The 21,103-nt window shown below is 43.1% G+C and overlaps 1 protein-coding gene across 2 annotated transcripts; it reads right to left on the minus strand.

Moving 5' to 3' along the window:
- Positions 1 to 387: 387 nt before the first annotated feature.
- LOC123444124 (glycosylphosphatidylinositol anchor attachment 1 protein) lies at positions 388 to 4,531 on the minus strand. Of its 2 annotated transcripts, XM_045120743.1 has the most exons (7): positions 3,987 to 4,531; positions 3,803 to 3,894; positions 3,431 to 3,527; positions 2,063 to 2,885; positions 1,839 to 1,972; positions 1,312 to 1,487; positions 388 to 1,281 (listed from the first exon to the last, which is right to left on the minus strand). In XM_045120743.1, the coding sequence occupies exons 1-7, from the start codon at positions 4,076 to 4,078 to the stop codon at positions 614 to 616; spliced, it is 2,082 nt and encodes a 693-aa protein (XP_044976678.1). In that variant the 5' UTR covers positions 4,079 to 4,531; the 3' UTR covers positions 388 to 613. The 2 variants fall into 2 exon arrangements, with proteins under 2 accessions (XP_044976678.1, XP_044976677.1); XM_045120742.1 differs by having other exon boundaries at positions 388 to 1,487.
- Positions 4,532 to 21,103: the final 16,572 nt, after the last annotated feature.

Consider the following 21,103-nt stretch of genomic DNA (forward strand, 5'->3'; position numbering starts at 1 on the left):
AACTGGCTGCAGAAGACTTGTCGCCAGCGCTCGATTAAGATCAATCCGACGGCTAAACAGGAGGCGGAGCCGACTGAAGGATAGCGTTTTCCATTATTTTCCTTTTAAACTTGAAAATCATAAACTACAAAATCATTTTCTAAATCAGGATACGGTTAATGCTTAACAAGAAATTTACTGTTCAACATAAACAGTGTCATGGTTCAAGTCAGACCAGATAGTTCAGGAACTTCTTTCTATTAATTTTGTGCGACGGACAACTGTGCGATTTTGTATTTGGATAACTCATCGATGGTAAAATCGCGGTAGGCACAGCCCAATGGGGGCGCACCATTTGCGCTCTTGCACATATCTCTGGACTACTTGTGATGCGTCCACAACAATCCACAACAATCCAACATCCTTATGAACAGCAATGTTTTACAATGTTCTGCAAAGGTGACACTGTAAGACAGATCAATTTTCTCCCACTTGCTGTCGCCTGTAGATCCTTTCCATCTCGGAAAATAAGCAATTCTTAAAATAAAAAAGGTTAGCAAACTGAAGAACGTAGAAATTAACACCTCTGTTACACTGTTCTGGACTACCAAACAATTCGCCAGATCAAACAATCTTACTCCCGCTTAACCTTTGATCCCACTTCGCGACATGGATGCAGCAAGACATGGATGCATAAAAGCCAGCAGGGAAGATGGACAAGAAACAGATACAGATACGTGGCGCTACTCCATTCCCACAAGAACTCCATTGACGCCCAGAAATCTCCAAGGTCTACTGTCCAGGACCCCTTGGACAGCCCTTTTATAATCAACAATGCAGCTGGAGGGAAACCAAAGATGGCGAGAAGTATATTTGAAGCACACAATACTGTCCGTGGAAGGAAGCTCATACCAAGCTGTGCTTTCAGCGGCCGAGAAAACAAGCACATTGGGATCACAATCAATGCCCCAAGCTGAGCAGTAGCGAAATTAATTATCGACATAAGCCCCAGCCCTATTGAGATTGAAGTGATCATCGTGGCCTTCAGAAGTTTCCATTCAACACCAGCAGAGTATGGTGAACCAAACATGGCATATAGGACGATCAACATCAAAATGGCGAGCACCACCCAGATCACTGAACTTTGTATTGGTGTACCATCGGGAATTTGACTGATGTAGTACGGTAGTAGTGAAACAATCACTGCCCAAATTTGGATAACAAGCAGAACTCTTGCAGCTTGAAGCCATTTCCATGATCCACCCTCCATTTGCAGATTATCAGCACTGCCCTTTGTTTTACTGCTGTCGATTGAATTTTCCTTTTTTCTACCGCCATTGGCAAGAGCAGCAGCAACTATTGGGAGGGGTGCCACAAGAAGTGCAAAAGGAATCATATAGACACCAACTGAAATAAACTTGCTCGGAGCTGTGAGGAAATATAGGAAAAAGGATTGATGGAACTTCTCGAGCAGGTTATTCACAGAACGTACCACCCCTTCAAGTAACCTGAACCAAAAGCAGCATGTCAAATGAATATCTGAACAAATCAGTATAAACCACGTTTTAACCATGCGCTCTATAAAATGTAGAGTAGACATCTTTTGCTGAAAAAAGAAAATAAAGCTTTGGAATTAAACAGGCCTACTATAACAGTGTAAGGTTATCAGCAGGCTAAGTCTTAAGATCCATAGCTAATTGTTAAAACTTCCATGGTGTATAGTTATCTTGTCTCTGATAATCAAGAACACTGACCTTACATATTTCCTCTTACTAAGCAATTCAACACATGTCAATAATCACAAGACGTTTGAAATATTTCATAGCAATGCAGCCTGAAGTAGCCCGGTAAGAACTGACCTTCCACCCCTTACAAGAAATGATGATTTGGCATTCTCATTTCTGATATAAAATGTAGGTGAAAATTCTAAAGAAACGGCATCAACTTGATAGTCACGGAACGCGCCATGAGATCCGGTGGGCACTCCAAGAGCCTGCTTTAACAAAACCCAACAAGAAGTGATTAGGTTCAGCTGAAAAGCTAGTGTCGTTTAAGATAGAATGGAAAATACCCTGCCTATTACCTGATTATAAATAGAGCTAGCAAGGTTGGCAGTCCCCTCCACATAATCAGAGGCTGTAATATCAAGCTTCCAGTCAGGATTTATTTTTCTCAATATACTCCCAAGAGTATGAATCACTTCAGCAATAGCCCTAAGCCATGCAGAACTCAACAACGAACTAATTGTCTCAATGTTCACACGAAAACCTTGTCTATGAACAGCTAGATAGTGCACCACATTCAGAAGGTCCAAGTTTGGCATTTGGCCATTAGATGCCTCCGCATACATTGTAACACTATCTCTATCACCATACTTCCTAGTTTCCCCAACTTTAAATATGAGAGCAGCGGCCATCGTTCCAGCACGTTTGAAATCCGTAAATTCAGCCTTTTCTGCAATACCATCAAGTTCATGTTTAACACCACCCACAAACATAGGGTTATGGTACTGATTTAACCATGCAGAGACTGCGGTGTACTCCCCAAATTGCGAGTCTGCAGATAACCACACAATATCCTTTGAGAGCCATGCAGCTCGACTTAAGAGGGAGAAGACAGAGAAACCAAGTGCGAGTGATAATACTTCATTTGCCTGAACTTTCTGAGGATTATAAGGAGTAACCAATACTATAGCTTCTTTTCCATCACCCCTAGGAGCTCGTATAATGCCAATTGTATTTGTTCCAGAGTTGGAATAGGTGCCATTGGGTCGAACCGCCAAATCGTTTGTCATGGAAGTGAAGAACTTCAGAGGATGAAAATGCTTGCTATGAGGGAGGAATTTGTGGTAACACACTTCTGCACCCAGATCTTTCATTTGTTGCACTATGAATTTTGGCATTTCCCTGTGACATTTGTAATAAAACTGTACATTACAGCAGACACAGGTAAGAACTACTCCCTCCGTCCGGAATTAACTGTCGCTGAAATGAGTGAATCTACACACTGAAACGCATATAGATACACTCATTTCAGCGACAGTTAATTCCGGATGGAGGTTGTACTATTTACTCTTGACAATCCAGTATGACACCCTTCGCTTGCGATTATATCGCCATCTGAAACTGGCACGTCCTTAACTTCGTTTTAACTAAGATATGGAGAAAATTGATTCTGTGTGTATGTTTACAAGTATTACTCTTTCGAATTTAGAATTGCATTGATACCATGCGTATGTTTATTAATAAAATTACTATATATTGTTGGAATAACCATCACAGATTTCATCATGGCAAGCGCTTTAATGGCAAGCTTGAAATATTGAACACATCTATCCGTACATTTGCAAAAACAAGGATGCAGATTCAGCGTAATAGAAGCAAAGATGAACCCACTGTTGTCAGAAGAGGAAGTTGCGCACAGAACAAGGAATTTAGATAGAATAACCTACATTCCGCCTCTTGATTCCCCAGCTGCAGCTTCAATTCCTTTGATAAACTTGTTAGCTTCCGTGACATCCTCGCTGGAGAATAATGGATTTGCAGAGCCTACATGCAAAGGTTTGAAATAAACATTATGTCCCATCTTTGAACGGCCATATGCTGCTTGCATTACACGAACATACTGATAAATTGCAACTAGCACGATAAGATGAATACTTGACGCAGCGGATATGGATAATCTGCCTCCACTATTGAGTCATAACCATGGAAGCCGCTCCGGTATATCATATTCAACCCTCTATTTTGCTAAGGTACCGATCGCTCAAGTACAAAATTATACCGGGATCCAAATAACGGCAGTGAAAAAGAAAATTTCGTACCAGGTATAAGAGCATTCTCCGAGAGGTATGTGTTCTTTGCAAGTGATGGGAGGAAGAGGAGTGCGATAATGCCCGCGGAACAGCACAGCACGCTGGCGCCAAAATGGCGAAGAACTTGTTAGGGGAACAGGATACGGGGATGAATGACTAAGCATGGTGCTAAATAGGGAGACGGGGAGCGAACCTGAAGAGGACGTGGTGAGAAGCGAGGAATATCCCAAGGCGAACGATGAGCCGCGGCTTCGGCTGCGGATCTTCCTTAGCTGACGGCTCCATGACTGCAATTTGGCCTAGGTCTTCGGGGGACGTGCAGATCCTTATCTAATCTCGGCCCGCGGGGCACGATTTCCCATCGACTGACGCAGTGGCGGCCCTTGGTTTCGTCTTGGAAGGGGAAAGGTGGGGTTTGGGGCGGTGAGTGGTGGCGGTCGGGCCGGCAGGAGTCAGTGGCGCTAGCCGCCGCGCCGAGCGGGGCAGAAGCGATGCGGCTCCAGGCGAGGTGGTCAACGAGGAAGGTTCTCCGAGAGGGCGCGCCGTATAGACGGGGGCGGGGCAGAAGCTGCGGAGCACGGCGAGGAGGCAAAGCCGAATAGCGAGCGCGCGCTGCTGCTGCTGCTGCTTGGAAGGGGACGACGGCGAGTGGTCGGTCTCAGTGAGGATGGAGATCGCGGCGTGGGGTTGAAGAAGGCCGAGACAGGACCTTAGAATATTTTTTGAGACTTGGACACGGGCCCAGTTTATTTTTTGAGAGAGAATTGGGCCCAAATGTTATGGCGGATCGTCCTAAAAATGGCGACCCTCGTTTGGATCAATCGCATGGGAGAGGCCGAAAGCTCAAAATCATTGTTTTGATTTTTTTTATAGGGGAATCACTGTTTTGATTTTGTGACACGAGTTTAGCATGAAAAGACTGATGTTTAACAAACACTGTTTTGACTTTTGACCTTGTAACACGAGTTTAGTATAGCAAACCAACCTATGCTTGTTTGGTTAGGAAGGCAGTAGGGTATCATTTGTCCACGACAAAATCCTAAATTTGACATTGCTACTCGTATTTTTTGAATTTATTTAAGATTTTTCGGCGATGAGCGTTCAGTGGGAATAGGCCTTCCCGTCAACTATGAAGGCGTGTATGACAACTTCGTCAATCTCAAATGATGTGTCGGTTCAGTCCCTTGAAGATGCTGATAGGAGTAAGATGTGTGTGTTGCGTTTACAGGGATGGATGTATGCTCGTTTATGTGAACAACTTCGATTGTACTATGCTAAAAAACACAAATTTAGCATGAAACGACGGTGTTAAGGCTAATGGGCTACCCCATGTGAACGCCGATACAAGCCCGTTGATCATGCCTATGTGGCAAAGTGGCTACCGCTACCGTTAGTAACCTTAGCGATAGCCTAATGACCCCACCACCCGATCTTGTGGCGATAGACCCCTGAACGGTAAATGACTTGCAGGGCCGTAGGTGGGTCACCCGTCCTGAGTTGCCCGCCTTGAACACACACACACACACTGATGAGGATATTAATATCATTCTTACACCCACAACCCCTCCTCCTATACAAATTGGACCAATTAGTAGAGCTCGCTCACGTCAATTAAATTATCACATATTTTTGTTACTTGGTATTAGTTATAATGTTCATGAGAATATGTTGTTGCCTAAATCGGATATATTTGTGTTGATTACTAATTGTTAGAGCATATTTCTTCATATGTGGTTTTGGTAATTGATAACAATTCCTATGGACTAATAGTTATATTTATAAGATTTGTGCATAGGCACTTCTTGAAGTCCATCTGTTGGGTTCAAGGAGTTTATATGATGACCAAGGTGGTATTCAAGGTATTATCCAAAGAATGGTCATAGAGACACAAGGTTGATCAAGATCGTCACACAAAGAGTAAATTAAGATGATCAACACACAAAGCGTACAAGATGTACCTAGAGGGATCAAGTGATCCCATGCTATGGTAAGCATTGTCCATTACATGTTTGTGTACTAACCCATGGTCTTCGTGAGAGTTCTATGTGGGGTTAGGTGTGTTTCCATGGGCTTGCGTCTAGAGGAAGATCTCATACAACCCATGAAGGATGACGTCAAGTGGTAATCGTCATCAAAATTGCGGTGTGCAAATTCAAGTGGATCAGCACAAAGATATCATGCTTGAAGCTTGCCGTCCATTGTGGTGGCAATGGACTTGTGAAGATATGCTGAAGAGCGGCTCACCCATGTTGTGTATGGGGGAGCAATCAACTAGTCTTCATCTAGCCAACGCAATCAAGAAGGTGGTCCATCTTGAGGAAGCCAAGATCATCGTCATCTAGCTCAAGAGGACGAGGTGCAAGGTATAGGTTTGCCCTTGATAGGTTTCTGTTTTAGGATAGATTACCGTACTGTCAAGGGGGGCTCTCAAGTGAGTAGCGCGATCGTATCGTTCATTGAGAGCTCAAACCATTTGCATCCTTGCATCATACTTTTTGGTTCTTGTTTGGTGTTTCTCTTTGTGAGTTTTAGAGCTTATGGTCATCTTCATGACAAGCTCGAGTTCATCGAAAACGGAGTCCATATGCATCTACTATGATGTTTTCGGTGTTGGAGTTTTTGCCGATTCATCATTCATAGAGGTCTCACATCTCTATATCATTGGAATTTTCATATCTGCATGGTCTTAAGATTGGGTTCGCTATTTGGATAGCTCTTGTCGTCCTGAATCCAACAAGCTTGGGTTTGCTCGATTCGGAGCTCGTATACGAAAGTTACGGCTGTTTCAGTGTCGAGCGGTAGTACCGCTTGTGACAAGCGGTAGTACCGCTCCCTAGCGGTAGTACCTCTCCGGGTGGGCGGTAGTACCGCTCCCTAGCGGTAGTACCGCTTCGGGTGGGCGGTAGTACCGCTTCGGGACGGTAGTACCTCTCTTTGAGCGGTTGTACTCCGTCGGACTTTTTGCGAATACTTTTCCAAGCGGTGGTAGGCCCAACATTAAGATTTTTACTACCGTGGCCTAGCGGTAGTATCGCTCCTCGCCAGCGGTAGTACCGCTAGAGGTAACGGTAGTACCGCTCCTCGCCAGCGGTACTACCGCTAGAGGCAGCGATAGTAGCGCTCCTCGCCAGCGGTAGTACCGATGTGCGCGGGCTGTAAGTGGGGGTAACGGTCTGATTCCTTCCCCGACTATATAAAAGGGGTCTTCTTCCCCCTTGGTCTGATCTATCTGTTGAGCTCGTGTTCTTCCCCCATTGTTGACCTTCTTAGAGCTTTCTAATTCTCAATCCCTCCATGCTAGTTCTTGAGGAAAAAGAGAGAGGAGATCTAGATCCACATCTCCACCAATCACTTTCTCCTCTATGTGAGGGGAACCCCTTGGATCTAGATCTTGGAGTTCTTTGTGAGCTCCTTGTTCTTCCTCTCATATTTCTCCATAGCTTTTATTGTTGTGGAGGGATTTGAGTGTGAGGGACTTGACCACTTCGTGTGTTCTTGACATTGCATTAGTTGCATCGGTTTGAGTTCTCCACGGTGATACATGGAAGTGAGAAGTTGAGAAGCTTATTACCCTTTGGTACTTAGTACCCCAGAGATTGTTCTTCATGGATGCTTTGGCGTCCTAGAAGCTTGGTGGTGTCTCGGAGCTGAATCATTGTGGTGTAAATCTCTGGGCAAGCGTCGGGGTCTCCAATTAGGTTGTGGAGATTGCCCCGAGCAATTTGTACGGGCACCGGTGACTGCCCCAAGGGTTGCCATTTGTACGGGTTCGGTGACCGCCCTCAAGGGTCCCTTAGTGGAATCACGACATCTTGCATTGTGCGAGGGAGTGAGGAGATTACGGTGGCCTTAGTGGCATCTTGGGGAGCATTGTGCCTCCACACCGCTCCAACGGAGATTAGCATCCGCAAGGGTGTGAACTTCGGGATACATCATCGTCTCCGCGTGCCTCGATTATCTCTTACCCGAACCCTTTACTTATGCACTTTACTTTGTGATAGCCATATTGTTTATTGTCATATATCTTGCTATCACTTAGTTGTTTATCTTGCTTAGCATAAGTTGTTGGTGCACATAGGTGAGCCTAGTTGTTTTAGGTTTTGTGCTTGACAAATTAAACGTTAGTTTTATTCCGCATTTGTTCAAGCCTAAACCGTAATTATTTTAAAGCGCCTATTCACCCCCCCTCTAGGCGACATCCACGTCCTTTCACTAATGAAGGACCTCGCATGGACAAGAGGGATGAACACTGGAGCGGGATCAAGCATGGACATTAAGGCGCGCGTGAAGGGAACTAGAACAATGTTTCTAGTGCAGATTCCAACACTTTGAAGCCTCTTTGATGAGCTACAAGGACATGGACAAAATATACAAGATTCCCTTTCGTAAATTTCGTCCATAGCCTCTTTCAAGTGTTGTCTCGCCTTATTTTTGTGCCAAGTCCATATAATTTCGAAATACAACTTCCTAGCCTATAGATTTCATATTGTAGGGGAAACGATTCACGAGGTGTTTTATCTCACCCTCCCAAGGGTGGACGAAATCCCCTCCCGTTTCCCTTATAAATACAGTCTTTAAGACACCACTTAGAGTTGAGTTTTGTTTAGATTAAAAGTTTGCCATAGCTGCAACTTTGCGTTCTTCGTTCGTGTTCCACAACCACACCAAGACATCATAGAACCCCACTTTATTAATAAAGTATTCCTCTTATATTCACAATATGGAGATTGTAATTTCAGTTTCTTGTTTGTTCTTCGTTTGCATGTAGGAAATAGACCCTTCTCGTCAGGTTGATCGTGCTCTGACGTGGTCAATAACCTATAGTAGTTGATTTAATTATTGCTAGGGTGCAATGTCCTCGCACGTTCATAGTCGGATCGTCAAATTCCACTCCACCGAAAACGATAGTCACCATCTCATCAAAAGACGGGGCACCTTCACCTCTGTCACACACACATAGACACACACACACGCACACACGCACACACACACACATGGAGCCCTCTCTCCCTTCCCTCCAATCCCCCCTCAAATCCTCATCTAAACTTGTGATTTTTTTCGTGGATCATTCCTCCTCTAATTCCCCATTATGAGGTTGAATCATGTTACTTTTATGCATTTTTAGCACTAGGTGAAACCCTAGCTCCTCATTTTTCTCCAAATTTTGCCCATGTAAAATCCTATTGCTACTTTGTAGACGCGTTGAGTTTTTCCTCGAAGAGGAAGTGATTGATGTAGTAGAGTAGCAACAAATATTATCCATAGTGAGAATCAAGGTTTATTGAACCAATAGAATAAGCACACAATCAACCATCGACAATTACTGCACAAACAAGAGCAAATACTCGCACCCGACGGGGGCAATAGGGTTGTCAATCCCCTTATACTCGCTAATTGCAAGGATCGAATCTAGTAGTGAAAGATAGATAAAATACAAAATAAATAAATAAAGTAAATAAATTGCTGCAAGTAAATAAAGCTTTGGTAAATATGTGGAATATACGTGGGGGTCATAATTTTCACTACAGACATCTCTCTCAAGAACATAGCAGAGAGTGGGTAAACAAAATATTGTTGGACAACTGATAGAAAAACGCATAGTTATGATGTTATTCATGGCAATGATCATGTAAGTGCATGTAGTGCCTTAGTGATTTTGGTGGTTTGAAGACTTATAGGTTAAGTAACTAATGTGTTTATAAGTGTACACGGGCTCTATAAGTCACTGAAGAGTTTGAGTTATACGATGAATATCGACCCCTAAAAATGTATATCTTCGACTGAAGAAATTGGTCTTATGCTGAAAATTTTGATCGCGAAGAAATTGCGATGAAATTGATATTCCTCATGAGGATATTGAAGATGAGGAATTCGGTGTGTCCCGAAGAAAATCATCCCAAAGACTTTGAAGCGTGAAGATTTATTCTTTCTGTTTCATTTTCTTCACCCTTGGGTTATAAGAACACCGTACTGTTAAAGGGGGCCGAGGTAATACTACAGAATGAATTTCCTCATGATGCTCAACCCAAGCCTAATCCTACAAAAGCCTCAAGTGAGGAATACAAGAGACATGAGGACTCTCACAGTTGAGCGTCCCGACCGTTGCCGCGATTCGCGCCACCTCATCGATCTTATCCACACCAACGGTCATAATATTTAAGGGCATTTATGTCAAATCATGTCGGGATGCTCCCAGGCTATAAATAGCCGCCCCCACAACCACTCGTTGGTTGGCTGCTCCGCGAGAAACTAACACTTGTCATTTAGAGCAACCCAAATTTCTCAGAGTCTTCGAGAGTAAATCATCGGTGAGGAAATACCCCAAACACCAAACCACAAAGCAAAAACAAGTGATTGAGCATCACTGACGAATTTGTTCCTGTGTGGAACTGAAGCCTTTTACCTTTGAGGACTATGCATCCTCCAAACGGTTAGGCGTCATGGTCTAGAGCAATCCATCAGTCAATTGTGGATCGTCGGGTGACCGAGTTTGTGAGGGTTTGGAAGTCTGCCTTGAAGACTTACCACGAGTGTTGGGTGAGGATTGCGTGTCCTTAGCTCAAGGAGAATACGGTAGGGACTGTGTGTCCCGGTACGGTGTGTCCTTTGGTTTCAATACCAAGCCGCTCCAAACCAGACGTACGAGTGTCACAACAGTTGGAACTGGGTCATCAACAACTGTCTTCATTGTGATACGGTTCTATTTCTTCAATTCTTTCAATTCCTCAATATTGTATGTTGAAGAATTTCATTGTCTCCGTTTGAAGAATTTGCTGAAGAATTTCTCTGAATTTCCTCAACCTCAAATTCTTCACACCCTTTAATCCTCACCTGCTTATTATGTGTCTGCGTTCTGTGCAAACTGTTTTTCATAATCCTCATCAAGAAAACTGTTGTTGTAGTCTTTGCACCTCTGATCCTGTGCTGTTTCCGCTGCACGTTATTCATCAGTGAGGAATTTCCTCAAAAGGAATTTCCTCAACGATGAAATTCTAAAAATCGCCTATTCACCCCCCTCTAGTCGATATAACGCACTTTCAATTGGTATCAGAGCTAGGTACTCCCTTGTTCTCTGTGCTTTTGGTTTAACCACCTGGAGTTTTAGTTATGTCGACTGCAGGCATGATCAAGGTTACTACAGGATGTCCTACCTTCGAAGGAAAGGACTTCCACTACTGGAAGACCAAGATGCAAATGCATCTTCAAGCTATTGACAATGATCTCTCGTACATTGTGGAACATGGCATTCCCTCCATCGCTGTTACTGTCTCTGCTGCTGATGTGAAGAAATTCAAGCAACTTGATTCTCAAGCGAAGAATATCATTTGTGGCTATCTGAGCAAAGGTCAGTATGACAGAGTGATGGCTTTGGGCATAGCAAAGCAAATCTGGGATAGGTTGTCCAAAGTCAATGAAGGAATATCAACTCAGCGTGACTCTCGTGTTGATGTTCTTCGCAATCTCTTCAATCACTTCAAAAGGCTTGACAATGAAAGCTGCCAAGATACCTTTGATCGCCTCACTGACATCTCAAATGAACTACAAGCACTGGGAGCTCGATACATTACTGACCATGAAGTTGTGAAGAAACTGCTAAGATCTTTGGATTCATCATTTGATACTTTGGTTCTGATGATTCAAGAAAGATCATACTATAAGATGCTTGATCCTGCTGATATACTCGAAAGACTCAATACTCAGGAATTCCAACAGGAAGAAAAGAGAGATCTGTATGGACCAAGCTATTCTAGACCTCGTGCATTGAAGGCCAAGGCAATTTCCTCATCTAAAGAAGAAGACTCCGATTGCAGCATTGGTGATCCTGAAGAACTTGGACAGGAGCTTGCAATGCTCGTGAGGAAATTCCAGAAGTTTACAAGACGTGGCCAGTTTGGTAAATCTTCAAGAAGAGACATGAGGAAATCACAATCTTCGTATGAGGACTACAAGAAAAGAACCTGCCACAAATGCAAGAAATCAGGTCATTATGTTGATGATTGTCCTCACTGGGTGAAGGAATCAAATAATAATAAATACAAGGATGAAAGTTCTGATGACTCGAAGAAAAAGAAGAAATCTTCAAAATCCTCATCCTCAAAGTCCTCATCACACAAGAAGACTAGTTTCAGAAAGGCTCGGGCACTCATTGGCAAGGAAATAGATTCTGAGGAAGAATCTGAGGAATGTGATGAAGAGGAAGGCTCAGAAGAAGACTCTAAGTCTGGTGTGGCAAGTCTTGCACTGTCTACCACATTCGTCAGCCGGTCAATCTTCAACCTTGAAGAAAACGACAACGCCATCTACACTGATGGCTATGTTGATGACTTCGCTCCAACCTATTGCTTCATGGCAAAAGGTTCAAAGGTACCAAATGACACTTCCTCCTCTGATTCTAGTGACTGTGAACCTGATGATTATAAAAAAACCAGTTACAGTAAACTTGCCAACATTGCAACTAAACAACAAACTACCCTTGAAAAGCTTCAAAAACTGCTAGATAGAAGTGATGACCTGTTGAATGATGAAATGAATCTTACCCAAATCCTCACTGAAGACATGAAAAGTCTTCACTCCATATTTGATAATCTTCAAGATCGTCATGGCACACTCTTGGCTGATCATGAGAAACTTTCCTACGAATTTCTTCAAAGGAAACTTGATCTTGAGAAGTTGAAGGTGTATCATGATGATCTTCGAATGGAAAACGATTCATTACTTGCTAAACAGATCACTGCCACTCAGGTTGAATTCACTCCACCATGTCTCAAATGCATCGAGCGTGAAACTGCTAATTCTTCACGAGAATCATCAAATGCTTGTATTGCTACAAATTCTTCAACTGCTCATGTGGTATCAAATTCCTCACTTGAGGAAACCACAAATGTTACTGACGAAAATGCAGGACTGAAGGAATTGTATGTGACAGGCATGTACAAAAGTCTCAAAGGGCATCAAACCCTTTGCGATGTGCTCAAAAAATAGATATTGAACATGAACCCGAGGAAAGAAGGAATTGCCTTTGAGAGGAAATTGAATGCTGATGGATCATACTAGAAACCTGAGCAGTATCCCAAAACCTCATGGGTTGCTGCTAAAGGACCTCCTGTTGATCCATCCAATCTAACATGCTTTGCATGTGAATTATCCTATTCCTTAGATGAGTCATTTGAGTCCAACTATAAACTGTTCAAAATCAATCTGGTGAAGTATTTTCTCGATATATTGGAACTAACTGCAGGAATGGTCCACCCCTGAGGAAAATCTGGGTCCCCAAAAGTTGCTTGGAAAATCTTCAGGTGAATGTCCTCATGACACCACCTCTGAAGAATTTGTACCCCAGATCAAATTCCTCAGGAGGACCAAAGTGTTCAAGAGGATCAAAATCCTCAACTAATCAAAACTATGCTCGTACTCGTGCTAATGCTTCTGATATGCAGGGAAATTACAGGGGATATGAATATGAGCATTATACTACAAATTAATATGTTCATAAATCCTCAAAGAACTTCTCTGCCTATTCATTTGAGTACTCTAACCCCCTACTGTGAAGAGAAGTGCATTAGCTTCAATGCCCCCTTTCTCATATGGTGCTCATAGAATGATGAACTCTTTGTCACCCCTTCAGATGTAGGTGGTGCAGAAATTGAACTAATCACTTCTGCAGGTCAGGTCTCCAAATAAAAATCATCATCTGAAGAATTTGCTGGAGACCTGAATAAAATGCTTGATTGGACGCAAGCTAAAATTGATGAAATTATGACATTTCACACGTCCTCAAATTTACTGTTTATGATGAAATTCCTATCTGATGAAATTGATATCATATTCTTCAAGTCTGAAGCATATGAGATGGTAAGTTGTACTAATTCATCTGAGGATGACAAACCCAAGAGTACTGAGTGGGTTCTTGACAGTGGCTGCACACACCACATGACTGGTGATAAAAGCTTGTTGATGAATATGCCACTGACTCCATCACCACTGAAGCAAATCACTTATGCGGAGAAAGGTAAAAGCAAGGTATTGGGACTTGGCAAAGTGGCTATCTCCGAGGACAGGCACATGGACAAAGTGATGCTTGTTGAATCCCTTGGGTTTAACCTCATGTTAGTCTCAATGCTTTGTGATCTTGATATGGTTGTTATCTTTGGAAAATATAGATGTGTTTTCATCATGGAATCTGACAGATCCAAAGTCTTCGAAGGTGTTAGGAGAGGAGATTTGTACATTGTTGATTTTTCCACAGGTCCTCAACCAGCCACACGCCTACTAGCAAAAACCTCAGAAGGTTGGTGATACGTCTCAAACGTATCTATAATTTTTGATGTTTTCACGCTGTTATCTTGCCTTGTTTGTATGTTTTATGTACCTTTTTATATCTTTTTGGGACTAACTTATTAATTCAGTGCCAAGTGCCAGTTCCTGTTTTTTCCGTGTTTTTGACTCTTTTCAGATCTGATTTTGGAACGGAGTCCAAACGGAAGAAAAACCCCGAAATGATTTTTCCCGAACTGAAGAAGTCCAGGGGGCTTTTGGGCCAAGCCAGGTGGGCTCCAGGGAGCCCACAAGCCCCCACTCCGCCACCAGGGGGGAGACGGCGGTGGGCACGCTTGTGGCCTCCCTGGCCGCCCCCTGACCTTTGGCCTATAAATTCCCAAATATTCCGCAAAAAATCAGGAGAGCCTCGAAAATACTTTTCCGCCGCCGCAAGCTTCCGTTTCCGCGAGATCTCATCTGGAGACCCTTCCCGACACCCTGCCGGAGGGGACTTTGGAGTTGGAGGGCTTCTACATCAACATCATCATCCCTCCAATGACTCGTGAGTAGTTCACTTCAGACCTACGGGTCCGTAGTTAGTAGCTAGATGGCTTCTTCTCTCTCTTAGATCTTCAATACAAAGTTCTCCATGATCTTCATGGAGATCTATCCGATGTAATCTTCTTTGGCGGTGTGTTTGTCAAGATCCGATGAATTGTGGATTTGTGATCAGATTATCTATGATATATATTTGAGTCTTTGCTGATTTCTTATATGCATGATTTGATATCCTTGTAAGTCTCTCCGAGTCTTGGGTTTTGTTTGGCCAACTAGATCTATGATTCTTGCAATGGGAGAAGTGCTTGGTTTTGGGTTCTTACCGTGTGGTGACCTTTCCCAGTGACAGTAGGGGCAGCAAGGCACACATCAAGCAGTTGCCATCAAGGGTAAAAAGATGGGTTTTTTATCATTGGTTTGAGATTATCCCTCTACATCATGTCATCTTGCTTAAGGCGTTACTCTGTTCTTACGGACTTAATACACTAGATGCATGCTGGATAGCGGTCGACGTGTGGAGTAATAGTAGTAGATGCAGAAAGTATCAGTATACTTGTTTCGGAGTGATGCCTATAGAAATAATCATTGCATAGATATCGTCACGACTCTACACAGTTCTATCAATTGCTCGACAGTAATTTGTTCACCCACCGTCTACTTGCTTTCATGAGAGAAGCCACTAGTAAACACTACGGCCCCCGGGTCTATTCACATCCATCGTTTACATCTCCGCTTTTACTTTGCTTTGTTACTTTGTTGCTTTCAGTTCTCACTTGGCAAACAATCTCTAAGGGATTGACAACCCCTTCATAGCGTTGGGTGCAAGCTTTTGTGTTTGTGCAGGATCTTGAGATACTCTTCCGCCGGATTGATACCTTGGTTCTCAAACTGAGGGAAATACTTACCGTCGCTGTGCTACATCACCCTCTCCGCTTCGAGGGAACACCAACGCAAGGCTCCAAGGCCACGGGGGAAATCCTTTGCATACTTGCCTAGGAAGTCCCTTAAGGCGTAGCCGTAGCTGGAGGATTCCTGGTGCCGTCGACACAACTATTTCTGGCGCCGTTGCAAGGGATACACAGCAAACATCAGAAGTATTTATGGCGGCATTGCCGGGGAGGAGAAATCAAGATCTATCCAAGTAGGTCCCACGAACTGTTCTCTTGCATTTACTTTTGTTGCCAGTTGCCTCTCGTTTTCCTCTCCCCCACTTCACATTTGTCGTTTTCATTCGCCTTTCTCCTTCGCCGTTTTCTTTTGCCCTTGCCGTTTTCCTTTGCCGGTTTCTTGCTTGCTTGTGTGCTTGTTTGTTTGTTGAAGACATCATGTCTGAAAACACCAAACTTTTGCGACTTCTCGAGCACTAATAATAATGATTTTATTAGTAATCCGATTGCTCCCGCCACTAGTGCGGAATCGTATGAAATCAACGCAGCTCTGCTGAATCTTGTTATGGAAGAGCATATCTCTGGCCTTCCTAGTGAAGATGCCGCATCCCATCTAAATACATTCATTGAGCTTTGTGATATGCAAAAGAAAAGAGATGTGGATAATGACGTGATTAAGTTGAAACTTTTTTCCTTTCTCGTTGCGAGATCGCGCAAAAACTTGGTTTTCTTCTTTGCCTAAAAATTGTATCGATTCTTGGGATAGGTGCAAACATGCTTACATATCCAAGTATTTTCCTCCGGCTAAGATCATCTCCTTACGTAACGATATCATGAATTTCAAGCAACTTGATCATGAACACGTTGCACAATCTTGGGAGAGGATGAAGCTTATGATTAGAAATTGTCCCGCTCATGGCTTGAGTTTGTGGATGATTATACAAATCTTTTACGCTGGCTTGAATTTCGCTTCTCGCAATATCTTGGACTCCGCCTCAGGTGGAACGTTCATGGAAATCACGTTAGGAGACGCTACAAAACTCCTAGACAATATCATGACCAACTACTCTCAGTGGCACACTGAAAGGTCGCCTGCTAGCAAAAAGGTGCATGCTATAGAAGAGATTAACTCGCTTAGTGCTAAGATGGACGAGTTGATGAATTTGGTTGCTAGTAGAAACGCTACCGTAGATCCTAATGACATGCCACTATCTTCTTTGATTGAGAGTAGCAACGCTAGTTTGGACGTGAATTTTGTTGGTAGGAACAATTTTGGCAACAACAATGCTTTTAGAGGAAACTATGTTCCTAGGCCTTTTCCTAGTAACTCCTCTAACAATTATGGCAATTCCTACAACAACACTTATGGAAATCACAACAAATTACCCTCTGATCTAGAGAGTAATATCAAAGAGTTCATCAACTCTCAAAAGATTTTCAATGCATCCATAGAGGAAAAACTACTCAAAATAGACGATTTGGCTAAGAGCGTTGATAGGATGTCTTGTGATATTGATGCTTTGAAAGTTAGATGCGCTCCTCCCAAGATCAACTTGGATGAAACTCTGAAAGCTATGCGTATCTCCATGAATGAGAGCAAAGAAAGAACCGCCCAAATTCGCGCTAGACATGAATGGTTTAAAAGGGCGTGTTCTAGTGATGCAAATCACAAAGATCTTAAAGTGCTTGGTGTGTCTCCTCTTGAATCTTTGTTTTCGCGTGTCAACCCTACTTATGGAGGGGCTGGATATGAATCCACTTTGGTTGAAAAACGCCCCAATGATTCGGAGTCCACCTATCTTGATGATAAAGGTGTGGAGAGTGGAGTAGAAGAAGTCAAAATTTTGGGTAGTAATGAAACTCCCACTTTGGATTTCAAGGAATTCAATTATGATAATTGCTCCTTGTTTGAATGCATTTCTTTGATGCAATCCATTGCAAACTCTCCACATGCTTATAGCCAAAGCAAAGCCTTTACCGCGCATATCGTAGATGCTATGATGAAATCTCTTGAAGAGAAGCTCGAACTAGAAGTCTCTATACCTAGAAAACTTCATGATGAGTGGGAACCTACTATGAAAATCAAGATCAAAAACTAGGAGTGCAATGCTTTGTGTGATTTGGGTGCTAGTGTTTCCGCGATTCCAAAGTCTTTATGTGATATTCTTGGTTTTCATGAGATTGAAGAGTGTTCTCTTAATTTGCATCTTGCGGATTCTACTGTCAAGAAACCCATGGGGAGGATCGATGATGTTCTTATTGTTGCAAATAAGAACTATGTACCCGTGGATTTCATTGTACTTGACATAGATTGCAATCCTTCATGTTCCATTATTCTTGGTAGACCTTTCCTAAGGACTATTGGTGCTATCATCGATATGAAGGAAGGGAATATTAGATTTCAATTTCCTTTAAAGAAGGGCATGGAGCACTTTCCTAGAAAGAAAATAAGATTGCCTTATGAATCTATGATGAGGGCTACTTATGGTTTGAGCACCAAATATGACTATACGTGATTCCATCATTTTCGCCTAGCTAAGGGCGTTAAAAAAAGCGCTTGTTGGGAGGCAACCCAACGAATTTATCCTTTTTCTTTCTATTTTGTGTTTTCCACACTTTCATAATTCTGTTATGATTGTGTTTTTTGTGTTTCTTTTTGCGTTTATGCCAAGCAAAACCGTTATGATTAGTCTTGGGGATGATCGTTTGGTCATGCTGGAAAAGGCAGAAACTTTCTGCTCACGAAAAGAATTTTCATTTTTTTTCTGTAAGAGCTTTTGAGTTGATTCTTTTTTCTTCTGATTGCTAAGCAAATTCTTCAGACTTTCATAAGTTTTCAGAGATGTAAAAACACATGAAAGTGCTAATATAATAGCATTTAACAATAAAAATTTATATATACGTTGGAGATGTATCACATATCAAGTGCTAGGTGTGATAACTTCTTCGGTGAAGCTCAATCACAATGTTTCCTCGGTGAGGATTGATCATGAAATCTGAGGAGGTGGCATGCTCTATGCATGATATAGCTCTGATATGATAGTTGGATGGATCACTTCCATTGATAGGTTGTTGATTGCTCGCAAAATGGTTCAAATTTTGACATGGAAGTGTGCGGATTTCGAAGAACGTGAGAAAACTTCATAGACAAGTTTCCCAAGTCCCAAATAAGTCAAGTAATATAAATGTTACCCACAAAATAAGAATAAGGGCATGAAACAATCAAAAGGAACGATGAAGAAAATCTGAACAAAGGCTCAGACTTGCGTGTGTGCGCACGCGTGCATGCGCGTGTGTGTGCTGCGAAAAGCCCATCCATCTATTGATAATGAGTAAACTCAGTATAAAGACCAAAAAAATACAACCAATTCTATGGACGACCTAGCAAATAATATAACTTGAACGAGGTGAAGCCGTGACACCATCGTCATTATCCCTCACCGGAGCCGAGCAAAACCTTGTTAGCATATCAGATAGGAAAATGCAAAATCATTTTTTTCGTGAATATGCAAAGCTTGTGTATCATTTCATTGATAGAAAGAGAAGCATGAATACAACAAGGGATGCAACACATGACATGAATGACAGTCACGCGTGAACATGGTGATCAAAGCACAGAGACAAGGAATGCTCAACCCGAACAAAGGATGCATCACAGATAAACCAACCAAGCCCTAATCATGAGCGGCAATGCCGAACCAACAAGACTTCTAACATCTCTCGAGCCGAAACCGGGGACACCGCGAGCGAGCAAGATAGCACCTTCAAGAAGGAAGACAACGCCGATACGTTGTTGCCAAATGTCGCTGTCATTCGATCCGGAGCAACGGGACCTAGGGTTTCTCGTGAGCTCAAAGAGGGGCGCAACTAGAGACCTTGACAACACCTCCAAGAAGGAAATGACACCTGCACCGCTGTTGCCAGAACCGGCAAGCCAAGCATGGATATCTCCCATAACCTCCGAATACGGAATCAAAGATGAGGAAGATGAAGTTGGTCGGAACCACCATGTTGGAAGGGCCTTAGCGGGGTTGCACGTGCCGTCGGAGGGTGGCACCGCCTCCAAAACCGCGAAAATTGTGTTGGAAATATGCTCTAGAGGCGATAATAAATTAGTTATTATTATATTCCCTTGTTCATGACAATCGTTTATTATCCATGCTAGAATTGTATTGATTGGAAACTCAAATACATGTGTGGATACATAGACAACACACTATCCCTACTGAGCCTCTTGTTGACTAGCTCGTTGATCAAAGATGGTCAAGGTTTCCTCGCCATAGAAAAGTGTTGTCACTTGATAACGGGATCACATCATTAGGAGAATGATGTGATGGACAAGACCCGAACTATGAACGTAGCATATGATCGTGTCAGTTTATTGCTACTGTTTTCTGCATGTCAATGTATCTATTCCTATGACCATGAGATCATGCAACTCCTGGACACCGAAGGAATACCTTGTGTGTATCAAACGTCGCAACGTAACTGGGTGACTATAAAGGTGCTCTACAGGTATCTTTGAAGGTGTGTGTTGGGTTGGCGTGAATCAAGACTCGAATTTGTCACTCGGTATGAGAGAGAGGTATCCCGGGGCTCACTCGGTAATACAACATCACAATAAGCCTTGCAAGCAATGTGACTAAGGAGTTAGTCATGGGATCTTGTATTACGAAACTGTTAAAGATACTTTCCGGTAACGAGATTGAACTAGGTATAGAGATATCGACGATCGAATCTCGGGCAACTAACATACCAAGGACAAAGGGAACATCATACGTGATTAACTGAATCCTTGACATAGAGGTTCAACCGATAAAGATCTTCGTAGAATATGTAGGAGCCAATATGGTCATCTAGGTCCCACTATTGATTATTGACCAGAGAGCATCTCAGGTGATGTCTGCATAGTTATCGAACCCGCAGGGTCTGCACACTTAAGGTTCGGTCACATTTCGGTATAGTTGAGTTATGTATGTTGGTGACCAAAGGTTGTTCGGAGTACCGAATGAGATATCGGAGGTCATGAGGAGCTCCGGAATGGTCCGGAGGTAAATATTGATATATATAAAGCCCTGTTTTGGTCTCCGTAAAAGTTTCAGACTCATCGGTAGTGTACGAGGAGTGTCGGTAGGGTACCGGGGGACCACCGGGATGGGTGTGACGACCCAAGGGCTTCGTAAGCTGTGAGAGGAGGCATACTAGCCCCTGGTAGGTTGGCCGAATCCTCCCCTAAGGGCCCATGTAGCTGGATTGGAGAGATAAGGCAAAAAACTAAAAGGTGGAAAGAGTTTCCAAATTAGGAAGGAGTCATAATAGGATTCCACCTCCCTTGTGGGAGGTGGATTCCTCCCTTGTTTGGTTCGACCGAACCTGCTTGGAGTAGGGGCCAAGGCTGCCTCCTCTCCCCTTCCTCCTATATATATTTAGGGATTTTGAGGGCAACCCATAACCCTAATTGCCACGTGCTACCCTCTTCTTCCTCTAGATCTGTTCTCCTCTAGCTTAGCGAAGCTCTGCCAGATCAGCTCCACCACCACCACCACGCCGCCGTCCTGGAGAACTCATCTACCTCTCCGCCCCTCTTGTTGGATCAAGAAGGCGGGGA

This window comes from Hordeum vulgare, chromosome 3H, assembly GCF_904849725.1.
Source record: "Hordeum vulgare subsp. vulgare chromosome 3H, MorexV3_pseudomolecules_assembly, whole genome shotgun sequence".
NCBI classification, from domain to species: domain Eukaryota; kingdom Viridiplantae; phylum Streptophyta; class Magnoliopsida; order Poales; family Poaceae; genus Hordeum; species Hordeum vulgare.